The sequence below is a fragment of the Cebus imitator genome, unplaced genomic scaffold (genome assembly GCF_001604975.1).
Source record: "Cebus imitator isolate Cc_AM_T3 unplaced genomic scaffold, Cebus_imitator-1.0 Scaffold73, whole genome shotgun sequence".
Lineage (NCBI taxonomy): Eukaryota > Metazoa > Chordata > Mammalia > Primates > Cebidae > Cebus > Cebus imitator.
In genome coordinates, this window is record NW_016107388.1 from 7,055,004 (window position 1) to 7,078,881 (window position 23,878).

At 36.6% G+C, this 23,878-nt stretch overlaps 1 protein-coding gene across 4 annotated transcripts in view; it reads right to left on the reverse strand.

Annotated features, from left to right (window-relative positions):
* Window positions 1-1,537: 1,537 nt before the first annotated feature.
* PLAG1 (PLAG1 zinc finger) overlaps window positions 1,538-23,878 on the reverse strand; it is a 50,947-nt gene continuing 28,606 nt past the window's right edge. Inside the window, exons 2-5 of one of the 4 annotated variants that reach the window (XM_037739715.1) lie at window positions 20,346-20,450; window positions 11,762-11,860; window positions 8,600-8,958; window positions 1,538-8,075 (exon numbers count right to left, since the gene is read on the reverse strand). In XM_037739715.1, coding sequence (XP_037595643.1) covers window positions 6,815-8,075; window positions 8,600-8,841 — 1,503 coding nt within the window. In that variant the 5' untranslated portion in view covers window positions 8,842-8,958; window positions 11,762-11,860; window positions 20,346-20,450 and the 3' untranslated portion in view covers window positions 1,538-6,814. The remainder of the gene's footprint in view (window positions 8,076-8,599; window positions 8,959-11,761; window positions 11,861-20,345; window positions 20,451-23,878) is intronic. The other 3 variants (XM_017531824.2, XM_037739716.1, XM_017531827.2) reach the window with 3 other exon arrangements.

Here is a 23,878-nt window from a genome sequence, read left to right on the forward strand (position 1 = left end):
GCACCATTTCAACTGTACATATAGCCTACTCAATTTACGACCAAATCGTGTTATGACCAGTCCGCGGTCCCGACCGTGGTCCTAAGTCGAGCACTAGCTGTATTATTTTTTTTTTCTGTTTTTGTTTTTGTTTTTGTTTTTTTTTTTTTTTTAGATGGAGTTTCACTCTTGTTGCCCAGGCTGGAGTGCAATGGCGTGATCTCGGCTCACTACAACCACCACCTCCTGAGTTCAAGCAATTCTCCTACCTCAGCCTCCCAGGTAGCTGGGGTTACAGGCGCCTGCCACCATGCCAGGCTAATTTTTTAGTAGAGATGGAGTTTCACCATGTTGGCCAGGCTGGTATTGAACTCCTGACCTCAGATGATCCACCCGCCCCGGGCTCCCAAAGTGCTGGGCTTACACGTGTGAGCCACTGTGCTGGGCCTAAAGTATCTATTGAGTAAAGCTAAGTGAGCCTATTTACATAAAAAAAGACTGTTCACTTTCATCTGCAAAATGGCAGCCAAAAACTACAGTAAGGAAGATATTCTGTGCAATTCTTCATGGATATAGTCTCCATCAAGCACCGTGCTCTTTTCCCATTCCTTTTCTAAAGCAGACAGAACTTGGGAATTTGTGTTATGCTGTTCACAGTGTATCAGGGAGAAAAGGTGTTTTCATTTCTTTTAAGGTAAAACTAGCTCCTCCAAAGAATGGCAGCGACATATTCTGAAAAAGTAAGGCAAAAGAGCAAAAGTATATTTTTTCCGTGACGTCCTTGAACTATTTCATATGAATTTAACAGACATATTGTGTTAATTCTAAGAATATAGAAGTGTGTTAATTTGCAGAAATTAAACAAGGAAAAAGACGAAGGAACTGCCAAACTGGAATTAGGTTCATTTTCTTTACCCCTCTGAAAGTAGGAAAGCTGAAAAGGTAATGGAAGAATTTTTCCTATTATACTGAAAGAGGTGCTATGAGATACATAACAAATTATGTCTACAGTTGGTCCCTGGACAGGTATTAACTGAATTTTTAGAATTAATATCTGTCTCGGAAGCTGTGTCACTGACCATTTAGCAGACGAGTTTTAGCTGAAATGATATGTGTGTTATCGCCATTTTGGTCCACATGAATTGTCAAGGGAACTTTCTTCAGCAAAATTTTCGGCAAACAGCCCAAAGGAAACTCTGAAAGAATAATTTATGGCACTGACAATAAGTGTTAAAGAAATGCTAAATGCCAGTTTTATCTCCCAGGAACAAGCAACTAATATCCTTTTTTGAATTCTAAACTCACCTAAATTAAAGTTTTGATGCACAGTCTTTTGACTTTTAAAATTTACAGTATCTATCCTTTCTCTAAAGATACAAAAGTTTTAAAACAAAAAACCTAGATTTTACATTTCATTTCAACAATAAAGTACTGTCCTAGAGCCAGCTATTAGAATATTATATTTATCAAATGAGAAAATACTTTTAATTTGAAGAAAAAATGTGATAGCAAATAGAAAAGTATCATCTATTAAAATTTCAGGAAGATCTACATTATCTAAAGCCATTCTATAATTTTATTCATATATTTTGTGGAATTCACATATCTTATTCTTACAGCAAACATAACACTGTAGGCCACAAGAAGCTGCAGTACTATTGTTTAATTAGCAGCAAATTAATATTTTATATCTGGGTATATGGACAATAAATAGCCTGCTTCTTTGGATGTGAATGTTTAAAATGTAGTATCACTGCAGCTTCATAATGTGATTGTTATTTTACAGAGCTTATACACACACAAAAAATATGATCTTTGTCTATATTTTATACAAATACAACAGTAGTTTGTGAATACATTTTAAGTACATGATATACATGATAAGCCACTTGATTTCCCAATATCACAGAATAGCAATTTCAAATGCAATAAAAATATACAAAATTCAGCCTGGAATGCAGATTTTTTTCTTTTCTATTTTGACTCAAAACTTTATCATTAGAACATTTTTAGAGTACTAGTCCAAACACTTTTTCATTAGCTAAAAATACAATTTCAGCAGTCCAGCTTATGTTCAGGTATGATGCAATCCGTTTCCTAATGGATTCCCAGTTTTTGTTAAATTCAATGGGCTGTTAGTAACATACAGCATGTTCTTCACTCCACACCCTATAATAAAGCCCACTTTCCATTCTGAGTTACAGTCACCTTGTGGACAAAAGCTGGGTTTGTTCTGGTAACATCTGCGTGTCCGAGATCTCCTCTTGCAAGTGCACATGAATACATTGTGGTGGTGTAAAAGTTTGTTAATGACAAATTAAGTCACAGTAAAAAAATATATTGTACACTTTTACACCTAATGTAGTCCTTTTTCTATGGATAAAAAAATATGACTGAATGAGACAGAGAAGTTTGTAGCACCATGAAGAGTTGTAGCCCAAGTTACATTAGCAGCATGATCCAACATAATATTGAAGGAGTGTTTCTGAGAAGATAAAACATTCATTCTGGTTCATCTGTACCACTGAAGCTTATACAATGAAGTGTTTTACACATTAGCAATAGTTCTGTGTCATTTCTAGTCTAGATAACATCAAAAAGACACTGCCTTCCATCCTCAGAGGGTTGACGACACCATAGAAAGGCCCTAAGTGTGATCTGGGTGTGCCTTCACCAATGCTGGTCGCATAATCTTCTCTTCCATGATCCCCAAGGAACCCTCTATGGGTTTTTAGCACAAAACTATACAACGTATGTAGACCTATGTGATCACAACAGACCATCTGTGCTGTTGACATGGCTGCTGACAGTGTGAAAAAAACAAGACAAATTCAACTTAGGCACACATTTACCAGAACTAACAGTCAGCCATTGCTAATGATGAATACTCGACATTTAAAAGATCTCCTCCAACGTCACATGGATCTCAGTAGGCTAGAAGCAACTTGAGTGAACTGGTATTTTTTAACTTACGTACTGGGAAGACAGTGTGCTTTGAGACACGTAAACCTTGTAAAAAAATAAACCATTGTAAAACCTTATGAAAAGACACACACTGATTCTGTGCAATATAGCAAATTGATAAGAAAACACTGTAAAAATGTACCTGTTTAAAATACCATCTACCATTTTTGTACACAAAGCATTATATATCAAAGGCCTAAGATATATATCATCTAATGGCACTTGAAACAAATTATAATAAGTCTTAAAATAAAAGGCATAACCTATAAGAAAGTTTCTGTAAAGGTTTAGATTCATTTTGAAAGTGCTATATCTTGTAATATGTGTAGTATAGAGGTTGACCAAGCTCTATTTTTTAAAAAAATATTGGCCTATAATATGTGTATTGCTCACTAGATGAATGATCCTGAAAATATGTACTCTTTAACATTCATTATTAGCTTAATAAAGCAATCAGCTCTGGCTCATGTTTCAGTCAGTATATGGTTTTTAAAAACCGCTACTGTCCAAATTAACACAATATATCACTATATTCCACAAATGGCTAAGAAAAATAAAGCACAAGCAACAAATAGGCCAAAATACACAGCTTGAAAGGAACACTAAATGAAATTAAAAAGTTGCACGAAGAGTGATGCATGATCAGCCAGGACAACTGAAGTTTTTAAAAACTGAACTTGGTAATGATTTTAAAATGAAAGTTTTAACAGTGATCAGTAACTATAAAGTACTTGTATACATCAATGGATAGCATTGCTTACAGTGCCAACATCCTTCCACACACACACTTTCGTGTTTGGTGACCTAATTTGTACACACATGTGGAAGTGAAACTGAATGAGGTTCAATATCTTGTCCGAGGTCCAAATTCTAAGCTACTTTTATTTAATGTTAATCCCTTTTTTTTTTTTCTTTTTAACCAAGCTAAGGCACTACCAGAAATTTCTAGGATAATGATTCTGGCCACTGGAGAATGAAAACAGCATTGGCAATACTTACTTTTAATCATATCTAGTTGACATAGAAATAAACAATCTTTTTCTAGGAAAAAAAAAGGAGCCAATTCTGTGTTACAGCCTTATTAGAACATTGTGCAATTCAAATAAGCAAGTCTGCCTCATCTTCAATAGAAATTCTCTCAAAAAGGGTTTAGTGACCACTACAGTCAATTTAAAAAACAAATTTGCTGAATTCTCTCTTACTCTGAAGTGTTATTTCAAGTCTGTGGGGGCGGCAACAGGCAAAGAGGTGTACATTTGAAAATTAAGACTCCACAATTTTAACACTGGTGCCCTGAAAGATGTGCCTCCATGTATATGAATTCCATGCATGGCGAGATTTAGGTATATACATACATACATATATGGCGCTATTCCCCATTTCCAAAATGCTTTATTTAATAAATCCTGGTACTCCCTTTTTTAAGTTAGCAGTGAATACAGCCTAGTAAGGCCAATGTCTCAGTCCACTAATTTGATGACTTGTTAAGTAAATTTTAAACAGAATAAAAGTAGTGCTTCCATACTTGCTATATGTGATTTCTATTTAAAAATAGGTTTTCTATTTGTGCTCTGTCACCAATTTTTTTCCTTTCATATGGTGATTAAAGCAATATTGAACACTAATCATTCAACTAAAGATTTAGGTAAGCAATCTGTTTCATAGAAACTAAAGGAAGCAGTAATGAAGCAGAGCGAAGAGCCTACTTTCAGAGCAAATATTCTCCTAACCAAAAGCTAGGAGCAATTTGAAAAATTTAAAAATGTACTTCCTTATTAACATATATAAATTTAATGCCTTTGGAACACATTTTTTTAATAAATGTAATTTTTCATAATAAAATTTAAATACATAAGTATAAAAACTACTGCTCCTAGGATTAAAAAAATATAGGAGCATGATAAAATATCAGGAGCCAAAGCTCCTTAAGAGAGCAACTTTGATTCTATGAAGTGCGATATGTGTGTGTGTGTATTATATATATATATTGAAGCCCCCATTTACATTATTACAATTTACATTTCTCCACAAATTATACTACTCCCAAATATTTTAAATAACGTATTATATTCAGTAATCTGCGCTCATTTTTAAAAATTCTTGGTAAACATTGCAATCTGCAGTAATAACTGGCCCTACAAAAAGGAAAGAAGCTTCCATATAGGGCTGATGAGTGCTCAGAAATATTTTTCTTTCTTTCTGTTTTTTTAAAGAGATATATACTCTTCTATAAACCTCCCACCCTTGCCCTGCCCCCAATGGAGAGGGTCCCAAAATAAGGTGTTAACAAGTGCTTATTAGATATGTTTCTTAGGTTAATGTCCCAACTGACCCTTAGAAAAATACAATAATTAGACCTTTAAGAAGACTTTGTTGGTGGTCTAATGTGAAGAAAGCCTATAATAATTATTCAGTGAATATAATGTTCTCGATTGTTATTTTCATGTTAACCAAGATAGTCTTGTTCTACTTTACTCTGTTCCCCTCTACAAATTCAACTTATTTGCAACACTCCTACCGTTGCCCACAGATGCCTGAAAGTGGGATTTAACTGCACATATTTCTAGTCACTTAAAACTTTGTGGTAGTTCCTCAGGTAGTTTTCTAATGCATTTAACTTCAAATTCTCCATCTAAAAAAATTGCAAGGAAAGATGACGGATTCACCTTGAATCAGAAAGATAACTTGGGGGTAGGACTGTTGTTTCTGTTTTCTGCTTTTGGTTCTTAAGGAAAGAAAAATGTATCAAATTCAGCAAGAAGTGATACAAGCAATATGCTTTTACTTTACTTCTGAAAAGCCCAGTTTTTAATCCTGGCTACAGGGGCCATGATCTCTAGATAGTTTCCAGATGTAACCATGTGCTTCCGGTCTGTCTTCCTGCTTAGGATTCTGTCACCCACAGAGGCTGAGTCAGTCCACTCTGGGATGAACACACCTCATGGCTGCAGTTCCACAATGGCCCTAGATTATGGACTAACGGTGGATCAACAATCCAAAAAAACTGCTGGCTGCACTTGACCCACCACTTGGCCGGGAAAGTTGGAAAAGACGAAAGAGATACCGACTCTGAAGACTCCAATGCCATACACGATTAATATTATTAAATGAAAAGATGGCATGTTAAGAAGGATGGAACACAACAAAATATCCTGTATACTAATTTAGGACCAGCTATTAAGTGACAGGAAATGCCATGTCACCTTATAAAGAGTCTCTTTTTGATGTAAATACTGGTGCTTTGTATTTAGGGGTTGTTTTCCTTAAAGGCTCATAATAAAGACGGCAAATATTTTAGCCAGACAATAGCGAGTCTTCAAAATATACTGATCTGAAATTATGGCGTATCTAAGAAACATTTGTTATCTCCCCTAAACTGGACTCTTAATTTATTTGAAGTACTTGATTATTAATGCATTTAGAAGCTACTAAAAAATTTTAAACCTTGAGTTATTCACATGCATTTTATACAATTTACATTCTATTGCTAAATTTTTTAATGAGCCAGATGTCAAAAGGTGGAGCCATTGTTGTTAGACAAAAATGAAAATTATAAGATCTAAAAGTAATTTGAAAATGGGATTTGTAAAAGTTTACCACTAATAATGGCTTTCCTATATGAAAAAAAAAACCTCTTAAAATATGACAATTGGCAGTGAATCAGGACAAAATACCCAGGTAAACATAACTGAACACAAATGGTTCCAAAGCTCGTTTTAAACACTAGTTTCTATTATACTGGCTTAATGAAAATTTGTATTATACAAAAGCAGAAATTTTTATACTGTTTTAAAGTAGGCACTAAAATAAAAATGGTCATCTAGGGCATGGCTATACATGTTTTTCTGTAATAAATCCATGTCCCAGAATCCTATTGAAAAGCTTGATGGAAACGTGGGAGTGTGGTGCTTGTGCTTAAACTGCTGGTGAAAGCTGCTGACAGTGAGTGCAGAGACCCAAGCCCTATAGTGTTTGCAGGATCCTGAAGATCCTGTGTTTGCGGGGGGAGCTGGGAAACAGAAGAATGTGCTTCTTCCTGGGAATAGCTCATTCCAAGGCTCCCCACTGATATAGGATTATAGGGAGGACCATTTAAAGGTATGAAATTAAACAACTGAGAAAAATCCAATGCTGGTGTGTTTAGGGGGTCACTGATGGAGATAGAGCTTTTGGATAGGGAGAGGTCCCCTGCACCATCATCTAGGGACCCAACCTGAGGATCCAACCCTAGCTTAGATGATGATGATGCTTGAGAATCTTGGGATGAAGAGGGCACGCCACCTTGTAACTCCATCAGATAACTCTCAATTTCCCCCTTTAATGGCTGTTCTTTTTCAGGAATAGAAATTGCATATGAGGTAGAACTGAATGGATATTTGAAAGAAAGGTGGTGAGAAGGATGAACAGTGTCCATATCTATTGGGCATGTCATTCCCAAAGGTAAAGTTGTGATCATTTGGTGGGCAGATCCCGAGCTCTGCATGGACTGAAACGGAGTGTTGTAGAGATTTAACTGCAAAGTGTTTGTGAATGGCTTTGATAACAGCTCACTGGAAGGTAAGGACATCACCGGAAGGAGCTCGTCTTTTATAGGCACAGACACATTGCAGGTAAATGGGTCAAGGAAATCCACTGGTTCTGTTTTGACCTTCAGAAGCTCTTGATTGTGACTCTTCTTCATATGTCGAGTCAGGTGATCCTTGCGTCCAAATCTCTGTGCACAATACTGACAGAGGAAGTCCTTTCTTCCAGTGTGCACCACCATGTGTCTCCGGACATCCTTTCGGGTGTAGAATCGGCGATCACAATGCTCGCACTGGTGCTTTTTTTCTTTAACCCCACCAGACGACTTGCCTGCATGGGATTTAAGGTGCTCCAGAAGCACTCCCGTGCTTTCAAAAGTTTGCAAACATACCTTGCAGGTGAGGTCACCACTTGTGGCGGCATGCAAGGCCAAGTGACGTTTAAACCCGAGCTTGGTATTGTAGTTCTTGCCACATTCTTCGCACTTAAACGTCTCTTTGTTAGGGTCGTGTGTATGGAGGTGATTCTTCAGATGATCTTTCCGGTGAAACATTTTCTCACAATAATTACACTTGTGGGTTTTCTCAGGAGAGTGAGTAGCCATGTGCCTTTAAACACAGATACGGTCTATAAGTAATTATCATGACAAAAATGGCATGTATTCACTTTTCAAATGGAAACTAAACTACTATGCTAACACAGAATTCCCTCAGTAATGGAAACTGTTTTAACTTAATATATACCACAAGGATAGTTAATATACTTAATTACTGTAAAACTTGAGCCATTTAAGTTGCCACTTTAGTTTTTGCTGGTTTTCAGCTATCATTACAAAAGCAAATGAGCAAGACTGAATATACTCACGTAAACGTCCATACCCTTTTCTTGTCGTAATTTCTCTCTACAAATGGAAATTCTACTCATTAAGCATTTTATCTTAAAAAGTCCAAAGACACTAACACATAAAAGTATGTGATTTAGAATACTAAAAACTAACCAATGTCTAATCTACTTAACATTTCCTCTCTGCAAATCAGCGGAAAAATGTGTATACAAATACATACGCTTACAATGGCTTCAAATAGCCAACATAAGAGAAAGTATAATCTGAAAGACAAATAGAGTTTAATACCTTTGTAATTTGTACTTAGAAACAAAGGCCTTGGTGCAGTCTTGTTGTATGCACTTGTAGGGCCTCTCTCCTGTGTGAGAGTAGGAGTGAACCTTTAATTTCTCAACACTGTTAAAGGCCTTGTCACACAGTTGGCAAGGAAAGTTTTTTCTTGGTTTGGTTTCACCACGCTTACGTTTCCCTGAAGGGACTTTCTGGGTATCTCTGACTTCTGACAAATCACCAGGAATGACAGTGGCCATCGCAGCCTAAACCAGGCCTTCTTGTTGGACACTTGGGAACTGCCCAACTCCACTAAATGATATAGCTTTAGGTGGCTTCTCAAGTTTCATGTGGTCGTAAAAGAAAGCAAAAAGGGACTGGAAAAAAAAATAAGAAACAACTAGTTTGTAACTAAACTCAATTTTTAAAAATTTTATTTGCTATGTGATGCTTTTGAATTAAAAAAGAAACCAATAAAATGGATTCAGCTGGTCTAATGTAATATCATTACATTACATTAGAAACCCCATAGGTTTCTTTATATTTGTCAAAATACATAGAAATGCATTGCTCAGAATGAACAGTTCATACATACCCTGAAATTCCACTTGACACATGTTATACTTAGGCATAGCAGTAGTGATTTCAGGAACTCTCATGAAGCATCAAAACATGACTCTAAAAGTGGTATTATTAAGATTCAATTTTTACAAAAGATGAGAGAACATAAATCTGACTAAAAATGTTTCAGCCAATATTTCAGTCTCTAAAAATCATTTTGATCTGTACACATCAGCTCTAATCAGGCTGCATTATAGGAAAACACAGATAAATAAGCAACTGGAAACTCTTTTAGGCATCTTATGAACCATCGAGTCTGTGGAAGAGGTACTTCAGCAGAAATTCTAGAGGCCTGAAAGAGTTGAATGCACCACCCAAAGTAAAAATTTAACCGTTGTACCAGTGTCATCACACTCTGAGGGATTCCTGAGTCAAGAGTAGAAATGATTCATCTTCCTAACAAACACGAATTCTTCAAACAGTAAAACTTTTTGATGTTTTATGAAGTGAAGAGCATGGCTCTTTGTCATTTTGGGAGAAAGACAGGGTGAATGTAATTTTCCTCATCGTTTTTCACATCACAGAGATTTTAGGCACACTGAAGTTAGTAGGTAAACTGGAGTCAGCAGGCATCCCTGAGAGCTGAGGGCATCGGCCTTTGGACACACCTGCAACCCCTGTGCAGCAGACCTGTGTGGACCTCTGACTTAGCACACAACACATCCTCAAAGAGGCGTTTCGGGCTGGTAAAAAGGTGTGTCAGAATTTCAATTTGTTATTGGTGCTGCAAAAAGGAATGAAATGTACATATTGTACAGCAAGGAGTATATCTTTTTAAACAAAAAATTCAAAAATGAATTAAAACCTTTAAAAATCCAACAAAACATAGTAAATATTATAGACTCTATTTCTTAGGTTAAGAAAACCAACTCCTCAAAGTTCCAGTTCTTCAATGTTTGTGAAGGCTAGTTGAGTGATGTACCTTCCTTCCTTCCTTTTTTTTTTGAGACAGAGTCTTACTCTGTCGTCAAGGCTGGAGTGCACTGGGGCAATCACAGCTCACTGCAGCCTTGACTGCCCTGGCTCAAGCTATCTTCAAGTGCCTCAGCCTCTGGAGTAGCTGGGACTACAGGTGCATGCCATTATGCCTGGCTAATTATTTTTAATTTTTTTGTAGGTACAGGGTCTCAGTATGTTGCGCAGGCTGGTCTTGAACTCCCAGGCTCAAGCAGTCCTCCAGTCTCAGCCTCCCAACGTGCTGGGATTACAGGCATGAGCCACTGCACCTGGCCTGTGATGTACCTTTAAGAGACTGTAGAAATAATACTTGCAACCTCTTTCAAAAATGTCTGATTTTTTAATTGAAAACTTGAATATGACTAATTGACTGTTAGCATCCACTAATCAATTGAATTTTCCATCCTATTACATGTTTAAAAAAAAGAAAACCAACTTCCTTATATCATCTGTGTTTTGACATCAGACTGTCTGACACTGACACTTGCCATCATAAGCTAAGTATATTAGGCTGACTTTCACGATTCTAGTCATACTTTCACAGGAGCTCTAAATAGCTACATTTTTGTAAAATTAACTATGTTACAACAGGTCTTACTATATTTTAATGGAAAGTCTGTTACTAAACAGGCAAAATACAGCAATTATCCACTCACTTGATACGGGTAAGTTAATCAGTATTTGCTTCAAGGGTCTTTCTTTATTAGGTAGATACAGGCAAGGCCTTTGTGCTATTCAAACTGTCTAAAAATCCACCTTGCAGTTTAAAAGTGACATTGACACAATGCAACTGACATTACTAACACTAACATATGCTCCTTTTGTTTTAGACTTTCTGGATCTCAAGGACTTCTTGCTCTTTTTCTGTTATATTCTCATTTAAAAGTTAGCTCCTCTGCCTCCCTCAGAAATATCTATTATACAGCTATTCTGCTGTAACCAGTAATGACGCCACAAACTGGTATAAAGCATTCTGCCAAGGCAGGAAACAAACTTTAATTTTCATTATTTGATTTCCTAGCATGATACTTTTATGCACCTATTTAAAACATCATGGGAAACAAGTTGATCATCTTCCAATTGTAAAATCTACATGGAATGCAAAGTATCTAAATCCCTGTATATAACTAATATTTGAAAATACTTCAAAGACTGGTCATATTTGCCATTGTGTTATAAAATCCAACTATAATGGGCAGAGAATTCCAGTTAAGAAAAACAACTTGTAAGTTATTAAAAAAAAATTAGAAGTGCACCAATATGCAATATACAAACATTTGATTGTACTAAAATTGGTGATAATCAATATGGAGTAACAAATGAATTCTGTTATCTTTGGATGTACATACTGAGCAATGAAGATTGCACTGATTTCAAATATTACACTTTTCTAAGACCAGCTGAAATTTTTTTCATGGCTGATAATAACTTTATTTTAGTATATTACAAAACTCAAATTAATTATCACAGGTGCATTTTGAACTATAGGATAAGGTTACGAGCTCAATATCTAATAAAAGATCACATTCATAATATGCATATCAGTCTAATACTTTACAGGTGCATGCATACAATTATAGTGATTTTTAGTTTAATGCATACCTGATTACAGATGGAAAAAGCCTCAGACTTTGATCTTAGCCAGTCCCATTGAGTCTTCGTGGAAGAGAGTGGAATCCAATCCTTCCCATTTTGGCCAATCTATGAAAAAAAAGTGAAAATGGACTATCCTCTAAACGGAACCAGTGTGTAGATGATGGAAAATACAGGATAAAAGAATTGCGGTTTCATGGCACATGCTTACATTCCATACTCTGCTTACGAGTCATGCATTAATTTTCACCAACTATGTATGTTTATTAGGTCTAAGCACATTTACATGACCAAATAAATGCATATATAAAAAGCAAAATAGTATTACCTAGATAAATGGCAATTTGTGATGCTGAATGACTCCCCACTTCTTTCCCAAGTTCGTTTATTTATTTTTAAAATCTAACTTACCGACGGAATGGGTATTAGGGTCCTTACTGCTTATAAACCAAATGATCAAAATTTTATTAAGTTTATTAATGTTATGGAAGTGACAAACTTAGGCCCTTTTTGGAGGGTACATCTGGAGCCACCCAAAGAACAACAGGCTCCCGGTGAAAGCACTCACACCCATACTGTGGACACTAGCACAACTGGGGCTTCTCAGAGTTACACTTTTGCTATCTGCAACACCTGCCAATTCATTTTTCAGAATGCTGCAAGGATGGCTGAAATGCAGCAACAACTCTGCACTCTTTAGATTTCAAAAGCATGCAAGAGAAGTTAAATATAGATTTGCTGCAGACTAAGGGGGTGTTAGGAAGAAAGTATCATTTGGTTTTAGAGGTCATTGTTGAAAACACTTAAAAAAGCTTAAAATGTGTATAAGTATCATGATCATTAGTAGACTGAGATCATACATAGGAAAAAATCTGTTAATAATTCTTGATCATACAAGTAATCATGAAAAGAATAATGGTCAAAAGGCAGAATAATCTAGAATTATCTATTGTAGAGAGCACAAGGCACAAGAGATCAGTAAACTCAGAATATTTTAAAGACGAACATTCAGAAATCATGATTATAAAGAGAAAATTAAATCAAATAAAGTATAATAACAAAAGGTATGTTAATGACAGGTTAAATAAAAATAACTTTCAAATTCTTAACACCAATCTAAAAATGTCCCCTGCAATAAAATTTTGCTACTTGAAGAATTTGATGATGTCTAAATAAATTATTTAATAGAAGGCATTCAAGCATCATTATAAAAATACTAAGGGTATATCTGAAAGCAGCATTATTTTTACAGTTTAAAAGACAGAAACACCAAAAATTTAGACCTATAAAAGATATTTTAAACATTAAAGCAAAAGCTCCATTCTTTTGTAAAGCACAGGACATGCATAAATGGAAGAATGAAATTCTGCACATCAAAATTACAAAATAATAAAATTAACTTTATAAATACTTACTTGCCCAGAGCACATACTGAGTTTTTTGTAGGTTAATTAAGGATATGAAAGACCATTTTGTGGGTATTGTTATTTTAAGAATATAAATACCTGACACGTGTGGAGTGTTTTCATCTCTATTATCTCCCTGGAATTCAATGAATCTGAGAGGTGGATGTGTTTACCATCACTGCCATTTTAAGGTGAGCGGCCCACAGAAGATGAACAACTTGACAGCGTATGTGTGGTAAAGAAGGGATGAATGCCCTAAAACCATGACTTTACTTTTTTATTCTACTGTTTTCTATGACAAGGCAGGTTAGCAAACCAATTCGCAAGTGGATAAATCCTGTCACTATACTTAAAAGACCAGAAGAGGGGGTCGTGCCTATCTTCTCTTCTAGAGTTGCCAAATATGCCAAATATCCAAAAGGAGTTAAATTAAGAACTTAAAATTTTAAAAGACAGTTTATTAAGTCAGTTTTAAATAATTTAAACAACTATTAATGTAAAATAATAGCTAATACCTCTGAGTGGATAACGATTTGGGTAGAAACAAATAGAAAACCCAAGTTAGTAAACAGTAAGTTTATATATTTTTTCTCCAATCCATATATATTTTATTGCATCTCAAATACGTTCATAAAATCTTTATTTATGCTTATTGTTCAATGGCATTTTACAATAAAAACTTTAGCATCTAAGTATTTCAACACAGTTTAAAATTATGTATCACGTGACATATACCAATAGTCTAGAAACTACCCATGCTATATATTTTACAATCTAAAATAAAATAACACACCAGTCATTTTACTTTGTTAAAGTTCTTAATTTCCTTAAATTGAACCTATTTTGAGTTCTTATGAGTTGCCAAATAATTTCAAAGTTCTGTTAAATATTTCCCCCCAAAAAAGAAATCAGGACTGGTTAGAAATAATTATTTGGATGGATATAATACAAATATACAGTTTGTATTTATGTAAACATATCTGGAAAGTTAGATAAAATTATCTGTATATTCTCTTATATATTATTAAGAAAAACTTATAAAGCACTAGGAGCACTATTCTGAAAAGTATAGCAAAACTTGGTTTTATACCTGCTTTTCCTTTCTACTTAAAAACAAAAACAAAACTCATCAAAAAGATTTGGTTATTGTGCTTTTCTTTCTTTTTTATTTTTTAAGATGAAGTTTCACTCTTGTTCTCCAGGCTGGAGTGCAATGGTGTGATCTCGGCTCACCGCAAACTCCGCCTCCCAGGTTCAAGTGATTCTCCTGCCTCTGACTTCCGAGTAGCTGGGATTACAGGCATGTGCCACCATGCCTGGCTAATTTTGTATTTTTAGTAGAGACGGGGTTTCTCCATGTTGGTCAGGTTGGTCTTGAACTCCCAACCTCAGGTGATCCGCCCGCCTCGGCCTCCCAAAGTGCTGGGATTACAAGCGAGAGCCACCGCGCCCGGCCAAGGTTACTGTGCTTTTCGAGTGATGAAAATTTTTCTTTGCCTTGGTCTGAAGAACTGTGAACCAAAGTAGAAAATACATATACCCATTTCAAAGCGCCCTAAGATGAACAGCAGTTGAGAATAACCCCTTCCAGTTTTTATTGGTACCAGAAGAGGCATTTTTTTCCCAGGGCAACTTTACATAAACAATAGTTAGAGAGTATGGTGTGTTTGTGCACACGCACACAGGTTTACCTTCCAATGTTTTACATTATTCTAAAACAGTGACTCATATAGAAAACTAACAAGCAAAAATGAGTCATATATCAGAAGATCTACTAAAATCTATTCCTATGAGATACCAGCAAAAGAATAGGCCTGTATTGAAGCTGTTTCCATAGTTCTGATAAACATTTTGCTAAGAGATGTGAATTTTTCACTTACCTGCATCAATAATTCTTTCATATTTAAAAGTCAAAGATTTAGCTAATTAAGGGCAAATACCATCAACATCAAAGTTTTATTCTCCTTTATGCTAATAATAAGATGCCTTTAGTAATTAACACAGAAAATGTCAAAAATTTCCTTAAATCAGGTTTTTTATATAGGGTAAATAAAGGAGGTTGCAAAAGGAAACTTACCAGTTCTTAATATGGTAACTGACGTGTATGCAACACAAGAGAGTTTTGAATGATGTGAAAGAATCTATGACTAAGATAACAACTGAAGGCGGTCAATTTTGAAGTAAGGGCAACAGTATACTTAGAACTCCTTTTTAAGAAACAACTTCGGTGTTTCTGTATAATTTCTAAATTTTTATAGCATTCACTTTCCATAGGTTTGTGGAATCACTTATTTGTGAGAAATAACACGATAAAAACTACCTTAAAATAATGTAAGAATGAAAAATAACTGTAGACAGGACAAGGGCAGAGAGGTTATGCCAGTATTACTCACTGCTGTTTCTCATAAGAGGCAGTTAAAATGACTGTTGAATTAATGAAAAAAAATTAAAACAGGGCAAGTGCTTACCAGGACCACAATGACCTACAGGCTTGCTTAGTCACCGCAATAGACATAAGACAGAATTTATAGTTGGCCCTCTGTATTTGTGGGTTTTGCATCCACGGACTCAGCCAACCACAGACTGAAAATATTTTTTAAAAACTGCACTTGTACTGAACATGTACAGACTTTTTTTTGGTAATTATTCCTTACACAGTACAGCATAACAACTATTTACATAGTATTTACATTGTGTTAAGTATTATAAGTAATTTAGAGATGATTTGAAGAGTTCATGAGAGGGTGTGCATAGGTTATATGCAAATACTATGCTATTTTATAACAGGGACTTGAGCATCTGTGAATTTTGGTGTCCCAGGGAAGTTCTTGAACTAATCTCTCATGGATATCAAGAGACAACTGTATATATCTATATTCAAGTCAAACATAATGTAGTATGAACACAATGTGGTCTAACAAATTGAATAAGCTAACAGAACAGTATTTTGTTTGAAACTAAGCAGCTATTTGAAAAGTCGTAAAACAATAGCAATTATAATAAAAGGTTTTTAAAAATACTTATTTTGCCTCAGAAAACAAGCATTCACATTCTCTAATGTTAATACTAAGAAATCAACTAATACAAGTAGATAACATTAATTTGGCTCGCATTCTAATAAAAATTTCAAAGTGAAAACATGCCTGTTGCCTGAATTAGTCCCTGGTGGAGGCGGAAAGGACGAGACTCTCAGATGGGCTGCTGGTCCCTACAGAGGGGAACAGAGAGGAGCCAGAGCAACTACTGAGAAGCAGGAGACATAGCCAAGACATGCGCCTAACTCGCCTGAGTTATAGCAGGTCCCCAAAAATGCATTTTATAACTAGAATGTGGAAAACTACAGTATTTACTTTCCTGAATTAGATGTCATGGTTAACTAAAGTTAATAAAAAATAAGGAGGCCCTTTCTGAATTAGTGTGTTTTATATTTTTAACTCATTTTGAGCAATTCATTAAAATATAGCTCTAGAACATCTTTTTGAAATTTACCATAAAAATTAGCCTTACCGATGTTTGGAATGTTTTATATTTAGTATACAGATAATAAAAACTAATTGAGAGGTGAGGGGCAATGGCCTGTCTGTCTATAAGAACCAACAGGAAAGTCAATGAATTCCAAAGTGGAATCAGGAAACCCCAACATCAGTTCTCTTATCTGTACAAGTAGGATGTTCCTTTTCAGGCCACTTATTTTCTAGAGTACCCAGAGAGAACAAATAGATAACCAAATGAAGAAGGAGTATCAAATGAATTTTATCTCCCAATCCAGACATATTTTCCTTGGTTATTTATTTTATAGAGCAAAAATACCACATTAAGTTAAAAATTTCTTTTTCTCTTTTGAAAGCTACCTTTTATTCTTTTTGGAGACAGGGTCTTGCTCTGTCACCCAGGCTGGAGTGCAGTGGTATAATCTCGGCTCACTGAAACCCCCAACTCCCAGGTTTAAGCGATTCTCATGTCTTAGTTTCAGCAGCAGCTGGGATTACAGGCGTACACCATCACACCTGGCTAAATTTTTGTAACTTTAGTAGAGATGGGGGTTTTGCTATGCTGGCCAGGCTGGTCTCAAACTGCTGGCCTCAAGTGATTCGCCCGCCTTGGCCTCCCAAAGTGCTGGGATTACAGGCTTGAGCCACCTCACCCAACCAAAAGCTCCCTTCTAATGATCCATAACTTACAAGTACTTCATTTTCACTGCTATGTGGGGTGGTGGTGGGGGAATTCCCTATGATTATGTATTTTTATCAAAATAAAAAGACTTAAAAATACAGTGGTACAACAATCAGGTATTTTCATTTTCTTCACATAGGGCCATTAGTATTTGCAAAGAGGAAATGAAAAAGAAATTGCGCAAAAGGGAAGCAATGATGCCTTAGAGACAGCAAAGAAGGGCAATTATATCTGAAAGCAAAATAAGATTGCTTAATCAATACTTTATTTTTGGAGAATATCCTGTGCTCCTTTTTTTTTTTTTAATAAAACATTCCCCAAATATTGGTGATCTGCTTCTGATTACAAAGTAGGTAGCCCACAGGTCAGCTCAATCTGAAAACTGCAAGTATCCCAAATTGTCGTAAGTTCTTGATCTTACTACCATTAACCCCTTAAGTTTCTGGGGGGTACAACAAAAATGTTTGATACCAATTATAAAAATGTTCGCAATGAAGGACGCTAAATGTCTGGAGAACATGCCTCCATTCATGTATGGTTAATTGCCTAATGCCATTAAAATCGAAAATACAGAATAATCCAGGTGTCATGTTTGAATTGTCAGGCACCCATATTGAATCTATAAATTCAAACACAAAGGTAGACATCAGACATTTTATAAGAAAAGCACTAAAGAAAGAAAGTTTTACTTAGCTATAAATTTAAGTTTTACTCAGCTATAAAAGCTCAAGCAACAAATTAGTTTTAAGCCATCTCAAAGTAAAATGCACTTTAAAGATGGGCTTGTGCTGTGGCATAAATGTGTATGTGCTGATGCTTGAGTAGCACTACAAAATGTAATGAAAACAGAATTCACGGCCTGGTTCAGGTCTGCACGTGCCATCTATCTGTCCTCCGTAACTTATGCCCATGAGGATGTCCAGGATAAAATCACTTTTAGAAACAACCATTTCTATTTATTCCCACACAGTTAAGGGTAAACAGGATCAGTTCTTGGCAAAACTGTAATCAGGGGCAGCCACTTTCTCCTCTGCCTCCAGAGGACCCCATGTACACCCTGGGCTAGAACAATTAGAAGAGATTTGTTATCTACATTCCTTGACCATTTCTACTTGATCAAGAATGACCTTAAAAGCCTTACCTCTTTGAACCTTTTACCCTTAATATGGACTGGAAAGCTCTTCTTGAAATGTCTGACATGGCTCTCCCCAAGCGACAGTAAATTCATCTGCAGGGAGGCTATTACTCATCCCTGTATCCCCAGCACTGTTCAGTGCCCTAGCATGTAGCAGACATTTGATAGACACTTGTTGAACAGAACTGTGGTCCCTTTAAGGTAATTTCAGGAATCAAACCTAGCAGGTAAATATGTTTCAGGTCTCCTAAAATTTCAAATTGGTTATAAAGCAAGCTCAGAAGACAAGCCCCATAGAAATACATGGTTAGTTTGTTTTGGCAGAGAGGTAAGAACTTAGGGAAAGCAACACCACCACTTGGGAGTCCGTACTGCTTCTATGTCCCCAGGAGAGGCATCACCTGCTTTGGCAGACCTCAAAAGCCAGGGAGTCTCGGGCATGTGCTACCCAGAGCCCACCAAGCACAGAGACAAACCTGGCAGCACTTAGCCTGCCTGAATGTTCAGAACACTTCTGCTTTAAATGTCCTGTTCCATAGCTCCTTAAGCACATGGAACCTGTATTGATCACGATTTATCATTTAGAAATAGCCAGTGAAGTTCTATAGGAAGGAAAAAGGAACAAAGTGAAATTCAAAATCTTTAAAAGAGGATATTCTTCATGTGAAAATAAAATGTGAGGGTCATGTTTAAAATATCAGAGAAGAGTTTCAACCGATTATAGATTAGGAGAATAAAAAAGAAGAAAACCTGCACAAATATAGTTTGGTTAAATAAAACTAATCGCTTTTTTCTAGCTACTAAAAAACAACTTTATTAAAACAAGTTTAAACTATAGTAAAGTAGAAAAAGAAAAAAAAATCTATAACTCCTAACACTAAAGAACCATTGATATCTTTTTCTTTATTGAAAAAATAATTATAGTATACAGACATCTAAAATTTTAATGCTAAGTTGATGTTGATGCTTAAACTCCATAGAATGTTCTTTTTATAGAAAACTGTAGCCAGATTAATTCGTGCACCTTTAATTCGATTGTCAAGCTCTGTTCATGTATCTTGTGAAACCCTGCCCAAGGCCTCCTTTCCCCCATCTGCCCTCAGTGAAGAGTTTAGGAGCCCATCTGCTGGTATCTGGCACAGCCACAATTGTTTTTTTTCCCATTCTCCCCATCCTAGAGCTGGGGGCCCTGGCCTCTTAACCTCTACCCTATCTTGAAGGTCGTGCTGACAGACTTACCTGGTACCAAATCCATGTGTGCCTGAATTTCCAAGTATTGCTACACCTCAATTCTGTGACACTGAGCTGCACCTACAGGTTGGGAAATCTAGATACTTGTGTGTGTCCTCGTCCCAACAATGCTGGCAAATTGCTCTCGTTGCACTGGGTTCCTTATTCTAGCATCTGCCACATCCTTGTGAGCAAGTCTAATCCCCCTTTCCACCTGCCCATAGGTAATAGATCTTTCCCAGGAGACAAAAATAAATAAATAAATAAAAATTAAAAAATAAAAAAAAGATATAAGGGCAACATGGGACAGTGTATCACTGAGCCAGATTTAGAGAAAGAAGAACTTAAAAGTTCATCTGTGGGCTATCTGGGGAACAGGAACAAATAAGTTTTTACAGCAGCTATGTGTTTTTGTGCAAAGAGTGAGGAAGATTGCTCCTTGCTAGTGTTCCAAGCCTCCCATTTGACCATAATCATTACTGAAGTCCTGCTGATCACAGTACATACGGATAGACCCTAAGATCGTAAGTGGCATGCTTATTATGTGGCATGCTTTTCAAAGCTTTTAATATCGTATCTTATAGTATTCAGGAAGTGGAATAATTAATCACTTTGAAAGTCATGCCATATAATGATAAAAGCCACCTACCTGAGGCCCTGCTCCAAACTCTAGCAAGGCAGCCTTACTAATAGACCGTCACAGAATGAAGCATTCTGGGTGCCAAATACGGCCAAGGCAGCACCAAGAGGCAACCTAAAAAGAAAAGAAGAGTTAGTGTGAAATTCCAAAAGTCAGGCCAATCTAGTTAATGGCATTGAACCAAACTGTTTTCAATCCATTATCGCTTATTCACATTCTTTGCACTTTTATTGAAATATCTATCTTAAATCCTATTAAAAACATTTATAAGTACAATGAGAAATGAAAAGTATAAAAATTAATATTCCTAGATTTATATATTTTCCACCGAATCACGGTTATCTAGATTATTCACATTTTTATTTGGATACATTGTTTCAAGTTTACTGTCATTTCTCAAAACTGCTGCTTATTTTCTTTATTTATGTTCTAAACACACCCATTATCTTCTCTGCAACACAGTTTTCAGAAAAACCTTTTGTGGTGTCTATCTTGTCCTTAACAATCGCTATGGGAGAAATCTTGCCTCTTGAGTGCTTTCCTCAGTCCGAGACCAGGCCATCTGTCCACAGAGAAGAGTACAAGCCACTGAGCACTCTAAAGCAGAGGCGGAATAAGGAGCCAGGGACAATTTCTGAGCTCTTGAATTAGTCTTTATGATGTGATTATTGCTTGGTTTCAACTGAATTCCCAGGTCATGTCCATCTTCGACAACATACAAAGAAAATGCAAAATGTATTCTGAAGTATTCAATGTTTTGGGTTATCTTCAGCATCTTTCTGTTGGTGCAGGTTATGGAGACCGACCTCTAGGGACATTAACTAAGAGAGAAAAGGAAGCCAGAAGTTCGATGCAGAAAATCACCTGCTTCATTTCTCTAAACCAGAGGGTCAAGGCTCAATTATACATGGTTACTACTCTACTAAGACGAATGTCTGATACTGATGGAATAAACATGACCAATACCTATTATGTATGGTGCCAATCTGACTTACCATGGGTGCAGATGGACATGATTCTCGTTCTGTAGGAGCACACAAGCTAGTTGTGGCTGCAGAACATATACTTTTTGTCAAGTTAAGAAATAGAAATGTTACATACAATCTGCCATAAGGTGGTATCAGAGTGACAACTCAACATTTGAAAATAGTATTATATGGTATAAAAAAGTACCACAGAAGATCAGAAAAGAAAATAATATTAAGGATATTTGATTTTTGCCTCAAAAAAATGTACAACTAAGAGAGGTGAGGTTAAAAAAAAAAAAGTGTGTGTGTCATTATAGGCGTGGGCATGATTGCCAAAAGAAGTCAGAGATTAGAACCATAGGTGATTAGATTCTAAGAAGACCTTCTGGCTGCTGTGTAGCGTACTTTATACATGCTTTATGGATTCAGGTAAGAGAAGTGCCCAATGGGCTGGACTGCTCACACTCATGTACTCCTTACAAGATAGATGTTTGGCAACCGTAAATCATTGAATGGATTGAAAGCACTGAGAATAGCAAATACTTGGGAAGGTAGGACCAGAGAGGAGAGAAAGGAAGTGCTACTTTGAATGAGACACAGAAGATATGTGTTGGAGTTATTATCCAAAGCAAAGATGAAAACCACCAAAAATAAGATTTACTGGAAGTCCGGTTATGTGCCTAACAGTATTCATAAAAAAAAGATATGAGGAAGAAAGGCAACGATAGTTGTACAGCCAACTCTTACAGAGACAGATTCAAGCCAAATTACAGATTAATTATTGATAGAGCCTAAAGATCACCTCTATGAGGCAAAATCAGGTAATTTAAGAGGAGAAAGAGCAAAGATAGAACTTTTTGTTTTTTGAGATGGAGTTTTGCCCTTGTTGCCCAGGATGGAGTGCAATGGTGCGATCTTGGCTCACTGCAACCTCTGCCTCCCAGATTCAAGTGATTCTCCTGCCTCAGCCTCCTGAGTAGCTGGGATTATAGGCATGCATCACCATGCCCGGCTAATTTTGTATTTTTAGTAGAGACGGGGTTTCTCCATCTTGGTCAGGCTGGTCTCAAACTCCTGACCTCAGGTGATCCGCCTACCTCAGCCTCCCTAAGTGCTGGGATTATAGGCGTGAGCCACTGTGCCCAGCTTGAACTTTAAGGAGAAGGAAGAAAAAATGTGGAAGAAACCACAAAAAGATAAAACTGCTAAGAACTACAGAACTGGCGCATAGGTTCCCCACTTAGGCAAGAAAAGTTATTGGGTGGAAGGCAGTGAGAGAATGGGGGAGGGAGAATGAGAATGAGAATGTGTAAAAAAGGACAGCTCAGTGGTGATAAGGAAATGACATTCAACAAGACGATGTTGTCCTTCTAGGGGCTTTGCACTTAAAGAGAAGAGAAAAACAAGGTAGGGGTAACTAAGGGAGAACTCTAGATTCCAGGGAGAGACTAGAGAATGCATCCATGCTGAAGATAAAGAGGTGGGGAAGAAACTGGGGCATTCTTGGAAGAATCAGTGTAGACTGGGATCGACAGAAGAGGGAGAAGCTTTTGCCCTGGATAAGAAAAGAGGCTTTCAAAAAAAAAAAAAATATCAAACTAGACTTAGGAGGGAGGTATATGCAGCCTGCCAAGTTTTTTTGGTAGCAAAGGCAAGAAATGTATGGAGTTTGCTCACCTTGGCCAGTGCTGAGTAGAAGGTCCTATGTCTGAAAAGAATGAGAAAGGAGAATGGCACTTGGCTAGGGAAAATATGTGCCTTTGAGAGAAGCAGAGGAGTGTTCAGGGTATCTTGAGGGTTTTACAAAAACAAACAAAACTTGCAATAACGGATTAAACTACTTAGGCACTACTGATGGGAGTGTAAATTGTTGAAACTTTTCTGGAATATATTGTGCAATGATGTAATCAAAGCCATTTAAAAGTTAATATATGTTGACCTGATAATTTATTTAGAAAAATTAAAGCAAAAATATAAAATATTTGAGTTTAAAGATGTTCAGCCGGGCATGGTGTTGCATGCCTGTAATCCCAGCATTTTGGGAGGTTGAGGTGGGTGGACCACCTTAGGTTAGGTGTTCGCGACCATCCTGGCCAACATGGTGAAACCCTGTCTTCACTAAAAATACAAAAAAATTAGCCTGGCGTGGTGGCGGGCACCTGTAATCCCAGCTACTAAGGAGGCTGAGGCAGTAGAATTGCTTGAACCCAGGAGGTGGAGGCTGCAGTGAGCTCAGATCGTGCCATTGTACTCCATCCTGGGCGACAAAATTGAAACCCCATCCCCAAAAAAAAAAAAAAAAAAGATGTTCAAAGTATATTTTAAGATTAAAAATTGATAATATCAAATAAAAAGGGTGAAGTGTGAGATGCATGTGATAGAACAGCTATGCAGCCATTAAAAACCAAGCAGTTAAAGAATACTGTAATCCCAGCACTTTGGGAGGCCGAGGCGGGTGGATCACGAGGTCAACAGATCAAGACCATCCTGGTCAACATGGTGAAACCTCGTCTCTACTAAAACTACAAAAAATTAGCTGGGCATGGTGGCACGTGCCTGTAATCCCAGCTACTC